The following is a 12,692-nucleotide window of genomic DNA, read 5'->3' on the forward strand; positions in this document are numbered from 1 at the left end:
CATTTAAAAAAAATTACAAACTATTGAAGAGCGGAATCTCTTAGTACAGCAATTATAAGAAAATAATCTCAAAACTAGCGCTGCTAAAGAAAAAGAACTGAAAAAGACGAGACTGCAGAATCCACTATGCTGAGATGTTTAGTTGCAAACTGAGCTGTATAAAAAGCATTAGAGTACCCATAGAATGGATATCCAATTCGTCCCTATAAACCACTGGCTGTGCAGCTGGAAAAGGAGGCACAACACTGTTTTACAAGTTTTCCCATGGTGAGATAAAAAGATGCTGAAGTCGTGTTCGCCACTGTTGTCCAGGACGACTAAGTAGGGGAGGCTGTAGAAGTACCTTTTCATTTAATGGCTGATGAGTTTGCGGATTTTGTGGACATTGGCAGTGCATTCGAGATTGGGTCCAATTGGCGTGGGAGAGCTGTCATAAGAAAAAGGATGCAAAGGATGGCAATCTAATCAGTGAGCCCATCACCACTACTGAGGCCTTAAAAACAATTGTAAACAATTTTACAACACCAAGTTATAGTCCAGCAATTTTATTTTAAATTCACAAGCTTTCGGAGACTTCCTCCTTCCTCAGGTAAATGTTCAGGATCTCCTGAACATTTACCTGAACTCCTGGAGATCCTGAACATTTACCTGAGGAAGGAGGAAGTCTCCGAAAGCTTGTGAATTTAAAATAAAATTGCTGGACTATAACTTGGTGTTGTAAAATTGTTTACAATTGTCAACCCCAGTCCATCACCGGCATCTCCACATCATGACTACCATCGACGCCTTAAAAACAGGTAATTTTAACTTAACCTGCCCAGCAGGAAATTGACAGGATCAGATCGTCTGCCCGTTTTACATCCCACCTGATTTTATTTTGCATAGAGGTGAATAGAAAGTAGAATCCATTGGGGTGTAAAACGAGCAGCCGATCCGATTCCGCCAGTTTCCCGCCAAGCGGGTTAGGTTCAAATGACCTTGGTCAGTTTGGTGCACATTTCAGCTGCAAAACAATGGGCATTTAAGCAAGCTTCATTGTACAATGAATGGTATCTTTTCTCCTGAGCCTTCTCATATTCTTTTCTACGTACTATTGTTAAATTTAACTGAGCTCTATACCATGATGATCATAATGATATTGCGATAAGGGGGGAAAAAAAAGTTTTACATACTGGGTTAGCTATTACAGCATATGGCAATATCATACCAGCCGTAGTTGTATCACAATGTAACTAAATATATTTGGAGCTTTACAGGACTGTTGAATTGAGTTCATCTAAAGACAGGATGTTGATATCGTTAGGTTCTTATTAATGAGAGTTAAATGTAGGTAGTGTGTCTCCTACTCTAATCATCATCTTCTTCATCCCCAAAAGAGAGCAAACTGCTGTTTTTTACTTGTTTCGGTTTGTTCTCTGAACTTTTGGAGTCTGTCCGATCTTTCTGGTCTTCTTTCTTCTTTTTGCTGGAAGTAGCAGTCAGACCTGCAAATTTGTCATCTGTAGAACGCTTTGCTGGTTTCCTAAACACAATCTTTCCATCCTCGGGCTCTGGCTCCTCAGCTGAAACACAAATATAATAAAATTAACAATTAGAATCATAGAAGTTTACAACATGGAAACAGGCCCTTCGGCCCAACATGTCCATGTCGCCCAGTTTATACCACTAAGCTAGTCCCAATTGCCTGCACTTGGCCCATATCCCTCTATACCCATCTTACCCATGTAACTGTCCAAATGCTTTTTAAAAGACAAAATTGTACCCGCCTCTACTACTGCCTCTGGCAGCTCGTTCCAGACACTCACCACCCTTTGAGTGAAAAAATTGCCCCTCTGGACCCTTTTGTATCTCTCCCCTCTCACCTTAAATCTATGTCCCCTCGTTATAGACTCCCCTACCTTTGGGAAAAGATTTTGACTATCTACCTTATCTATGCCCCTCATTATTTTATAGACTTCTATAAGATCACCCCTAAACCTCCTATTCTCCAGGGAAAAAAGTCTCAGTCTATCCAACCTCTCCCTATAAGTCAAACCATCAAGTCCCGGTAGCATCCTAGTAAATCTTTTCTGCACTCTTTCTAGTTTAATAATATCCTTTCTATAATAGGGTGACCAGAACTGTACACAGTATTCCAAGTGTGGCCTTACTAATGTCTTGTACAACTTCAACAAGACATCCCAACTCCTGTATTCAATGTTCTGACCAATGAAACCAAGCATGCTGAATGCCTTCTTCACCACCCTATCCACCTGTGACTCCACTTTCAAGGAGCTATGAACCTGTACTCCTAGATCTCTTTGTTCTATAACTCTCCCCAACGCCCTACCATTAACGGAGTAGGTCCTGGCCCGATTCGATCTACCAAAATGCATCACCTCACATTTATCTAAATTAAACTCCATCTGCCATTCATCGGCCCACTGGCCCAATTTATCAAGATCCCGTTGCAATCCCAGATAACCTTCTTCACTGTCCACAATGCCACCAATCTTGGTGTCATCTGCAAACTTACTAACCATGCCTCCTAAATTCTCATCCAAATCATTAATATAAATAACAAATAACAGCGGACCCAGCACCGATCCGAGGCACACCGCTGGTCACAGGCCTCCAGTTTGAAAAACAACCCTCCACAACCACCCTCTGTCTCCTGTCGTCAAGCCAATTTTGTATCCAATTGGCTACCTCACCTTGGATCCCGTGAGATTTAACCTTATGTAACAACCTACCATGCGGTACCTTGTCAAAGGCTTTGCTGAAGTCCATGTAGACCACATCTACTGCACAGCCCTCATCTATCTTCTTGGTTACCCCTTCAAAAAACTCAATTATGAAAAATATTTTCTTAAAGAAAAAAACTACAGTTCTGCTCGTGACAGAATGTGCATACAAATATTATATGCGCACTGCTCTTAAATTAAAAGCCTCTAGCTTTCCTCGACGGTCCACTCGTGGGACAACACCTTTTGAAGAAATATTGTAACAGTGAGTGGGAGTGATTACAGGAAAATAGTCTCAATGAATTCAGAGGATTAAACACAAGAAGGAAACAGAGTGGTTTATCAACTGATCTTAGTAACATCATCACTGTGAGATTACAGGAAATTGGTTCCAAACATTATTACTCTATAAATTACAAGATGGTTTACTGCATCCTCATTGGCTTTGGATCCATGTGTACTGGTGGCATATAATAGCCCTGAGTTAAGGTGGAATCAAATGCACCGTTGTAAATGCATCTTTGAACTTTTACTATAAACGAAGATATATTTTTTCTCCCCTTTCCTAAAGGTGTCTGTTCGGTTGCACTTCCATGGCCGGCAGCAGTCCTCCGTTACCCCACCCAAGTGACTGTTTTTAAAAAGTGTCAAGACAGGGATTTCCCAATGGTTTAGTGTGCAAATAAAACACCCAGAGCCATGCAGAGTAACGGTCCTAGAGTGGATTTCTATTTTGAGCAGAGTTCGGTAATCCTAGCTGGGTTAACACTTGGGTCATAACAATTGTCCAGGTCCTGCTACAGGCTAGAATGGGCTGCATTCATTATTGGAAGAATGCCAGATAGTAACAGTCTCCCAACAAGAAAAGGCTCAAAGGCCTCCCTTTGACTTTCAACATCAGCACTATTGCTGAGTCCCTCACCATCGACATCCTAAGGTTAGCTATTAATCTGACGTTTAACTAGACCAGTCATATCAACAATGCCTGCTACAAGAGTAGGTTAGAGGCTCAGTCCTCACCCTAAAAGGCTCTTCACCGTCTACAAGGCTCAAACAGGAATGTGACAGAATATTCACCATTGCTTGGATGGGCATAGCTGCAATAACATACAAGTAGTTCAACACCATCCAGGACACAGCAGTCCTCTTGATCATTGCCCCTGCCATTGAACTCAATATCCAACCCCTCCACCACCAGTGCAATGTGGCTGCAGTATGTGCTATCTGCAGGAAGCATTGCAGCAACTCACCAAGCTTACTACAACGGCACGTCCTGGTCCCCCAACCTCTACCAGCACGAAGGACAAGAGCAGCAATATTACGGGGACACGATCACCTCCAAATCACCAACTACCACAAATTGGACACTTATCGCAGTTCCTTCACTGTTGTGGCATCCTGGAATTCCCTACATAATGTCATCACAGGAGCACCATCGGTTCAAGGAGTGCAGCAGTTCAAGAAGTTTCACTACTACCTGCTCAGGACAACTAGTGATGGGCAATAAATGCCAGTCACCCACATCCCAACAACAAATAAAAAAGTGCCAAGTGTGCATTTACCCATTAAGCCACTGGAGGACAAATTAGGTTAAATACTATTTGAAATATTGTCAATAGCTGAATCCAGGATAAGTCAGCTAACAACAGGATGTGGTGAGGGGTCACAGTCTCAGGATATGGGATAGGACATTTAATAATGAGATGAGGAGAAATTTCTTCACTCAGAGGGTGGTGAACCTGTGGAATTCTCTACCACAGAAGGCTGTGGAGGCCAAGTCACTGAATATATTTAAGGAGCTAGATAGATTTCTAGACACAAAAGGCATCAAGGGGTATGGGGAGAGAGCAGGAATATGGTATTGAGATAGAGGATCAGCCATGATCATATTGAATGGTGGAGCAGGCTCGAAAGGCCGAATGGCCTACTCCTGCTCCTATTTTCTATGGTAGATGTAGCTTTGACACTTACTTTTAACAACCTGCTGTATAACAGGGAACTGCAAAAGGAAAAGCTGTTAATTGGACTTTCGAGGGTTAAGTACAATACAGTTACATACATTTCTTTGAGCTTTCTGTGAGTTGTTTGATTTTTGCAGCTTCATCAGCCGTCAAGTCCCCCTGACGGAGAACTACTACCTGTGGCTGCTCATCATCTGTATCACTCTGTCCACTGTCGCTGTCAACCGGGAGCTGCTGCCTCTGAAAGATGGAAAGAAAAATTCATTTAATTTTGAAATTAGCATTCAACAGTACTGGAGTGGCCTTTTACTGTCATTTTCAGTTTGCCAATCAAGAAGTGATGAGGATTTCACTTGACATCATGTCTTTAATCTTTAAGTTAGTGGTTCAACTTTTAGTCAAAATTATAACTTTTTTGACACCTTAGGACCAGGCTGGATTTTTGGTTCCAATATAGCAGTATTGAGAGATAAATATTATAACAATTGAAAAATAAACAATTCTACAACACAATACTAAGCAACCTACTCCTCATACAGATGCATAGACTACCTATTTCCAAGGAGAGTTTCGTGGAACATGTCGAGTAGCAACCACTGAGGTGATGTATAGTCACATACAAACCGATCTGGAGCAATTGGCAGAGCACAATCTTCACTCTATTTTGGTTTTAGTTATTCCTGTGATGGCATTGATGCAGAAATCAAAAGCAGCTTTGGCTTAGGCTTTCGGGTACCTCTGTGAAGCACCACGATTCATCTGTTGGAATTTCCATCTGAATGATCTATATTTTTTAAAACACTAAATCAAAGGATCCCTTATCTCAATTCAAATGAGGCAAAGCAAACCTTTCAGGATTTGTGTTTTGTAGGGGTCCTCACAATGACTTTGCAGAAGGTCAGAATATCCAGGATGATTTAAAAAAAAATTGTAGAAACATGGTCACTACATACTCCCCCCGCCCCCAGTTCAAGGATCGATACCAAGCTCATGATCAGCCATTTCAGAAGCCCGGTTGCATCTTGAGATGTTTCTTTGCCTTTTGGTGGCAGCAGGTTCCTGGTCACCAGCTACAGTCAAAACCCAGCTTTGATCAGCTGTCTCATTCTTGCATCTTTAAAAGTCATTTACAATGTTAAGCAATAGAGTTGATGATTCCCCCAAATCAGTTGGAAAACAAGTTTTATTCTAGTTGTAGGGAACTCTGACTCTCAATTATCTTCAAGTGTGAAGTAGTTATTCAAGTTACCTTTACACGTTGTCTCCTTAGCTCAAAATCAGCTACCTCCCTCCCCATTCTGCATTGCAGACAAGGAACTTCTCCTCCATGTCCGTCCGCCAATTCTTTTGATGCTTTGGATCATGCCCCAGCTTAATCTTAAAAGAATTTTTACTTTTCAGTTCCCATTTTAGTAGAGTGGCACAACAGTGAAACAGAATCTATAATAGTTTTTAAAATGAAATATTTGAAAAAGAAAAATCTACAAGAGTTTGGGGAAATGGGACTGTGGCTAACTCTTTCAGAGAATCAGCACAGGTGCAATGGTCTCCTTCCACACTGTAAAATTCTATAATTCTACGTCCGAATGCAACCAGCCTATCTGTAGCAATGGCTTTTCTTCCCTACCTTGCAACATCACCACCAGAGACCCTCAAGGATCCACTTATCCCCTCCGCTTCCTCATCTACGCGCTGCTCCTGGGTATCATTGTCCAAGGCACGAAATCAGCTTTCACATGTATGCTGATCACACCCAGTTCTACCTCCCCACCGCTTCCCTGTGCTACCAAATTGGCTGTCTGATATCAAATCATGGATTAGTCAGCATCCTCTACGACCGAGGATCGAGATCATCAAAGTCATCACTTTCAGACCCTGCATAAACTCCCCTCCCTTACTACTGATTCCATCCCCTCCTGGGCACGTGGTCAGATTGAACCAGATCTTGCAAAACCTTGGGGTTCTTTTTGATCCACATGCCATCCATTAGTAAGACCACTTATTTCCAACCCCAGAATATGACTCACTTATGCTCCAACCTCACCCCCGCTGCAGTTGAAACCCTTATACATGCTTTTAGCACCTCGACTTCATTTCTCCAATGTCCTCAATGCAAACTCCAAATTATTCAAAACTTAGCTGCCTATATCTTGCTCCTTCACACTAAGTCCCACTCACTCATTCTGAACTACACTGGCTTCCTGTGCCCCAACACGCTGAATTTAAAATCCTTGTTTTCATCTTCAAATTATTCTATGGTCTCTGCCCACCCCACCAAACCCATCTCTGCTGTATCCTCTACCCTTACATCCATTCCTGCACCTTTCGCCCTCTGACTCAGGGGTTTTGGTGTATTCTGCCGCCCCTTCATCCCACAAATGGAGGCAAGTCTTCAGCTGTCTCAATCCTACTCTCTGGAACGCCTTCCCTAATCCCCTCCACCATTAAAAACCTTCCCAAAACTCATTTTCTCAACCAAGTTTTCAGTCAGTCTGTTCCTTTATTCCTTTTATCCCCTCTCTAAAGTGCGTCGGGATGTTTTCTGCACTAAAGATGCTATGTCAATGCAGGTAATTGTTTAAGACACAGTAGCACCTTTGTTGCCTTTCACCTTATATGAGTGCTGTGGACTGCTGATGTGTGGTGTCCTGCAGTTGACTACACTCTTCAAAAAAAAACAGATCGACCACCACACAACCGATGACATTGGAGATTCAACAACTTGCATTTATACAGTGCCTTTAATGTAGTAAAACATCTCAAGGTGGTCACAGGAGCACCATCAAACAAAATTTGACACCAAGCCACATAAGGAGATATTATGAATAGGTGACCAAAAGCTTGGTCAAAGAGGTAGGTTTTAAGGAGCCTCTTGAAGAAGGAGAGAGGGTTAGAGGCTGCGAGGTTTAGGGATGGAATTCCAGAACTTAGGGTCTAGACAGCTGAAGGCACGGCCACCAATGGTGGACCAATGAAAATTGGGGATGTGTCAGAGACCAGAATTGGAGAGGCGCAGAGATCCTGGAGGGTTGTAGGGCAGAAGGAGGTTACAAAGATAGGGAGGGGTGAGGCAATAGAGGGATTTGAAAACAAGGATGAAAATATTAAAATTGAGGCGTTGCCAGACCGAGAGCCAACGTCGGTCAGCGAGCACAGAAGTGATGGGTGAATGGGACTCGGTGCGAGTTAGGATACGGGCATCAGAGTTTTGGATGAGCTCAAGTTTACAGAGGATGCAAGGTGGGAGGCCGGCCAGGAGAGCATTAGAATAGTCGAGTCTAGAGGTAACAAAGGCATGGATGAGGGTTTCAGCAGCAGATGAGCTGAGGCGGGGCGGAGACAGGCGATGTTACGGAGGTGTTCTTTAGCTCTTCTGATCTGGTGTTAGCACAACAACCTTCTCTTTTGGTACAGAGTACATTCCCTTTATTCCATCTCTCTGTCTCCTACTTCCCCACCAATTACCAACCCATGTCATAAGATTACCTCCAATCCCATGCGCTCTCATTTTTGCAATAATCTCTCGTGTGGAACCTTGTCAAATGCCTTCTCTTCTGGTCAACTTACATCAGTTTAGCTTGTCAGCGTGCAGACTTTGTGATACAAAACAGCATCATAGCATGGCATGCTGACACATGGGCCTAATTCATCAACAAAACTGGTAATCACCACATGGTAACCTTTTCTTTGAAAAAAAAAATCAAAGTTCACAAAAAAATTACTCCACTGCCAATTATAATTGGAATGTATAATTATTTCAGGGCACTCCAGGAAGTTACTGGAATCTATCATCAGGAACAGAGTGACTGAGCATTTGAACAAGTATGATCTGATCAGAGTCAGCATGGATTTGTGAAGGGTAGGTGATGTTTAACTAATTTAGTTGACTTTTTTGTGGTCACTAACAAGGTGGACAGGGGATGTTGTGTATGTGGACTTCCAAAAGGCATTTGACAAGGTTCCACATGGGAGATTATTGCAAAAATGAGAGCGCATGGGATTGGAGGTAACCGTATAAACTTATGGGTTGGCAATTGGTTGGGAAGTAGGAGGCAGAGAGACGGAATAAAGGGAATGTATTCGGATTGGCTGAATGTAATAAGTGGTGTTTTCTAGAGATCTGTACTGAGGCCTCGGCTTTTCACCATCTATATCAATGACTTGGATGAAGGAACAAGAGAGTTGTATATCCAAATTTGCATAACTTAGGAGGCACAGTAAGTTGTGTAGATGGGAGCAGGAAGTTGCAAAAAGACAGACAGATTAAGTGAGCGAGCAAAACTATTGCAGATGGAGTTCAACGTGGGGATGTGTGAGGTAATCCACTTTGGATCCAAGAAAGACAAAATCAGAATTTTTTTTTTTTTAAATGGTGAGACACTGGAAATTGTGGAGAAGCAAAGGGATTTGAGTGTCCAGGTACCCAAATGACTAAAGCTAGTGCTCAGGTACAAAAAGTAATCAAAATGGCTAATCGAATGTTGGCCTTTATCACAAGAGTGTTGGAATACAATGGGGAGGAAGTTATGCTTCAGTTGTACAGAGCCTTGGTCAGACCCCATCCGGAGTACTGCATTACCGTACCTCAGGAAGGATGTGTTGGCTTTGGAGCAGGTACAGCGCAGATTCACCAGAATGATACCAGGGCATAAAGGATTAAATTATGAGGACAGGTTGCATAAACATGGGTTACATTCCCTTAAGTTTAGGAGAAAGAGAGGTGTTTAAAATGCTAAAAGGATTCAATTGAGTATTTACAGATAAGTTATTTCCTCTGCTGGGGGAATCCAGAATCTTAAAATTAGAGCTAGGTCATTCAGCACTGAAATCAGGAAACACTTTTTCCACACAAATGGTAGTAGAAATATAGAATTCTCTTCCCCAAAAGGTTGTGAACACTGGGTCAATTGAAATCTTCAAGATTGAGATCCACAGATTTTTATTAGGTAAGGGTATCAAGGGATATGGATCAAAGGTGAGTAAACGGAGTTGAGATACAGATCAGACATGATTTAATTGAATGGTGGAACAGGCTTGAGGGGCCGAATGGCCTACTCCTGTTCTTATGTAGTGAATAATGGGTTTCTGGGCAAATAGTAAGCCTCCAAACAGACTTCAAATATAACCATGGGGTAAGAGAGAAAAGTGGTGAAGCCACATCTGTAAACAAAAATGAGAGCCTGTAACTCCTACCCAGTAACACTTGGTGGGTTTGCAATGACCAGTTGCATTGGTCTCAGGGTCAAGGAACTGTTAGGAGTCAGACTTTATGATCAAAAGGTATTAAAAAAAGGTACAAAGTACTGCAAATACCAGAAATCTGAAATGTAAACTTTTTTTTACACAGCAAGTTGTAATGACCTGTCATGCACTGCCTGAAAGGGTGGTGGAAGCAAATTCAATAGTAACTTTCAAAAAGGAATTAGATAAATACTTGAAGGGAAAAGTTACAGGGCTATGGGGAAAGAGAGGGGGGAAATGGGACTAATTGGATAGCTCTTTCAAAGAGCCGGCACAGGCATGATGGGCCGAATGGCCTCCTCTTGTACAGTACCATACTACTATAGGACGAGTCTTGCCACAACTGCGCTTCCTAGCCCGAACGACAAACCGCAGGGCGCCGGTCAACAGTCATTGTAACATGACCGCGCATGCAGGTCAGCTGCGTTTGTCGGTAGTCACTAGGAAACAGAAAATGCTGGAAAAGACCCAGCAGGTCGGTGACCTTTCGTCCAGAACCCTGAACCGTTAACCCGACCGTCACCTCTCCGCCGATACCGCTTGACCCGCTGAGGGTCTGCAGAATTTTTGTAACATTCATAATCAAGGGATGGCCACGGACCCATTTAAACAAGAGTGAGAGGCATCAAAATAGGTCCCTCAAATGAGTGAGGCTGGGCCAAAGTCGGGGCCTGGTTACCTCCCAATAGTTTTGGGTCAGAGGGAGAAGGACTAACCTTGGTTTCCACCGTAGGCCCTTCCTTGTAACCCACATCTTCTTTAAACTTCCTGATGAAGGCGGGCTCGGCCGGTTTCACGTATGAGACATTGCTCTTTTTACTCATTATTTTTAAGTGTGTGTATTATATATATATATATATATAGAAGGAGGGAACGGGCGCTGCTCGCAGGACGGTCAAAGTTCACATTTGTGTTGCGCTCCCGCTCAAGTGACACACTGCGATTGGAAGGGAGAGTGAACGGAATGCACCGCCCTCGTCACATGACATGGTGCGGCAATGGCGGCTCTCACGGCGGCTTCAATCAAAACAGCAGCGCTCAGGAGCTCCCCGCATCACGTGACTCGCCGGGTTTTTTTTCTCTCTGACTGGCGCCAAAATTTAAACCAACTCCCGGTCGCCATTTTGGAACTGTTTGTAAAGTGATGGAGTGAAATCTCGCTTTTATTCATTTCAATTGTACAACAGACGGTGCAAATGCCTCCAGCCGGTAAAGGTTAGTGCTCCTCCTCTTGTTTATGTATGGTACCGATTGTCTTGTTCACCGCATGTTGAGCGAGCCGGAGCCGCCGCCTCCTCCATCTTGCGCCTATTTATCTTCTCCGATAACTGTTTGTTTGTTTGTTATCTTGCCTTAACAGGGTTAGTCTATAAATTTCTTCCTTCTCCTGGAAAGGCTTTGCAACCCTGAACTTATGTCAACCTATAAAGCTCGGAAAACTCACCCCCCCCCCCCCCGAAAAGAATGTCAACCCCCCAAAAAAACACTTGTATTTATATCGCGCCTTTAACGTAGTACAACGTCCCAAAACGTGAAAGGAGCATTATCAAATATAATTTGATATCGAGCCACTGGCAGCATGTTAAGTTCCGTTTTAGTACATTTAGTTTCAGGCTTTCTATTAGTGTTTTGGGATCGTATTCAACAAGTTAAGTTTGTTATTCTGTGCACGGCTCTTACTCTTCGTGAGCTTCCAATGCTAATGACCCCCCATTGGTACCTCTGTATATTGAAGGTGGGAACTAATTTTGTTGAACAATGAGCAGTGTCCTGCATTTGAAAGAAAGTTAAATGACAACTGTTTTTAAATTGTAAACAATTTTACAACACCAAGTTATAGTCCAGCAATTTTATTTTAAATTCACAAGCTTTCGGAGATTTTCTCCTTCCTCAGGCAAATGTTTCAAGATCTCCTTGAAGCCTACGCATTTATACATATTGAACAATAATAAATGGTGTTTACAGACTGCCTCTGCAACTGCCCGTTGCCAAGGCAATCACCGTGTTCAGACAGAGAGGTGTTACCTGCAGAACCTCCGAATACACATTCAATAAAAAAACAAACAGGGAAAAAAAAAACAGAGAAAAAAAAACACAGAGAGAGGCAGAAACATCCGGAAGGCAGAGAGAGCCAGCAAATGACCCATTATATTAAAAACAGATAACATTTGTTCGCTGGTGGGGTAACGTGTAGCGTGACATGAACCCAAGATCCCGGTTGAGGCCGTCCTCATGGGTGCGGAACTTGGCTATCAATTTCTGCTCGACGATTTTGCGTTGTCGTGTGTCTCGAAGGCCGCCTTGGAGTACGCTTACCCGAAGGTCGGTGGATGAATGTCCATGACTGCTGAAGTGTTCCCCGACTGGGAGGGAACCCTCCTGTTTGGCGATTGTTGCGCGGTGTCCGTTCATCCGTTGTCGCAGCGTCTGCATGGTCTCGCCAATGTACCATGCTCTGGGGCATCCTTTCCTGCAACGTATGAGGTAGACAACGTTGGCTGAGTCACAGGAGTATGAACCATGCACCTGGTGGGTGGTGTCATCTCGTGTGATGGTGGTATCTGTGTCGATGATCTGGCATGTCTTGCAGAGGTTACCGTGGCAGGGTTGTGTGGCGTCGTGGACGCTGTTCTCTTGAAAGCTAGGTAGTTTGCTGCGAACGATGGTCTGTTTGAGGTTGGGTGGCTGTTTAAAGGCGAGTAGTGGAGGTGTGGGGATGGCCGTAGCGAGGTGTTTGTCCTCATTGATGACATGTTGAAGGCTGCGG

At 43.2% G+C, this 12,692-nt stretch overlaps 2 protein-coding genes across 2 annotated transcripts in view; one reads left to right on the top strand and one right to left on the bottom strand.

Moving 5' to 3' along the window:
- Positions 1-691: 691 nt before the first annotated feature.
- Positions 692-10,876, bottom strand: kiaa1143 (KIAA1143 ortholog). The gene is made up of 3 exons (XM_067997665.1): positions 10,642-10,876; positions 4,783-4,924; positions 692-1,562 (listed from the first exon to the last, which is right to left on the bottom strand). The coding sequence occupies exons 1-3, from the start codon at positions 10,747-10,749 to the stop codon at positions 1,348-1,350; spliced, it is 465 nt and encodes a 154-aa protein (XP_067853766.1). The 5' UTR covers positions 10,750-10,876; the 3' UTR covers positions 692-1,347.
- A 204-nt stretch (positions 10,877-11,080) lies between these two features.
- The window catches only part of kif15 (kinesin family member 15), a 93,250-nt gene continuing 91,638 nt past the window's right edge, over positions 11,081-12,692 (top strand). Inside the window, exon 1 of the mRNA XM_068001822.1 lies at positions 11,081-11,140. Within this exon, the coding sequence (XP_067857923.1) occupies positions 11,122-11,140 (19 nt within the window). The 5' untranslated portion in view covers positions 11,081-11,121. The remainder of the gene's footprint in view (positions 11,141-12,692) is intronic.

The sequence above is a fragment of the Heptranchias perlo genome, chromosome 2 (assembly GCF_035084215.1).
Source record: "Heptranchias perlo isolate sHepPer1 chromosome 2, sHepPer1.hap1, whole genome shotgun sequence".
Taxonomy (NCBI): domain Eukaryota; kingdom Metazoa; phylum Chordata; class Chondrichthyes; order Hexanchiformes; family Hexanchidae; genus Heptranchias; species Heptranchias perlo.

Coding starts and splice junctions, on each gene's coding strand:
- kiaa1143 (XM_067997665.1), bottom strand. CDS start 10,749: ATGAGTAAAAAGAGCAATGTCTCATACGTGAAACCGGCCGAGCCCGCC. Junction 4,925..10,641: donor GGCCTACGGTGGAAACCAAG/GTTAGTCCTTCT, acceptor TCCATCTTTCAG/AGGCAGCAGCTCCCGGTTGA. Junction 1,563..4,782: donor CACAGAAAGCTCAAAGAAAT/GTATGTAACTGT, acceptor TTTGTGTTTCAG/CTGAGGAGCCAGAGCCCGAG.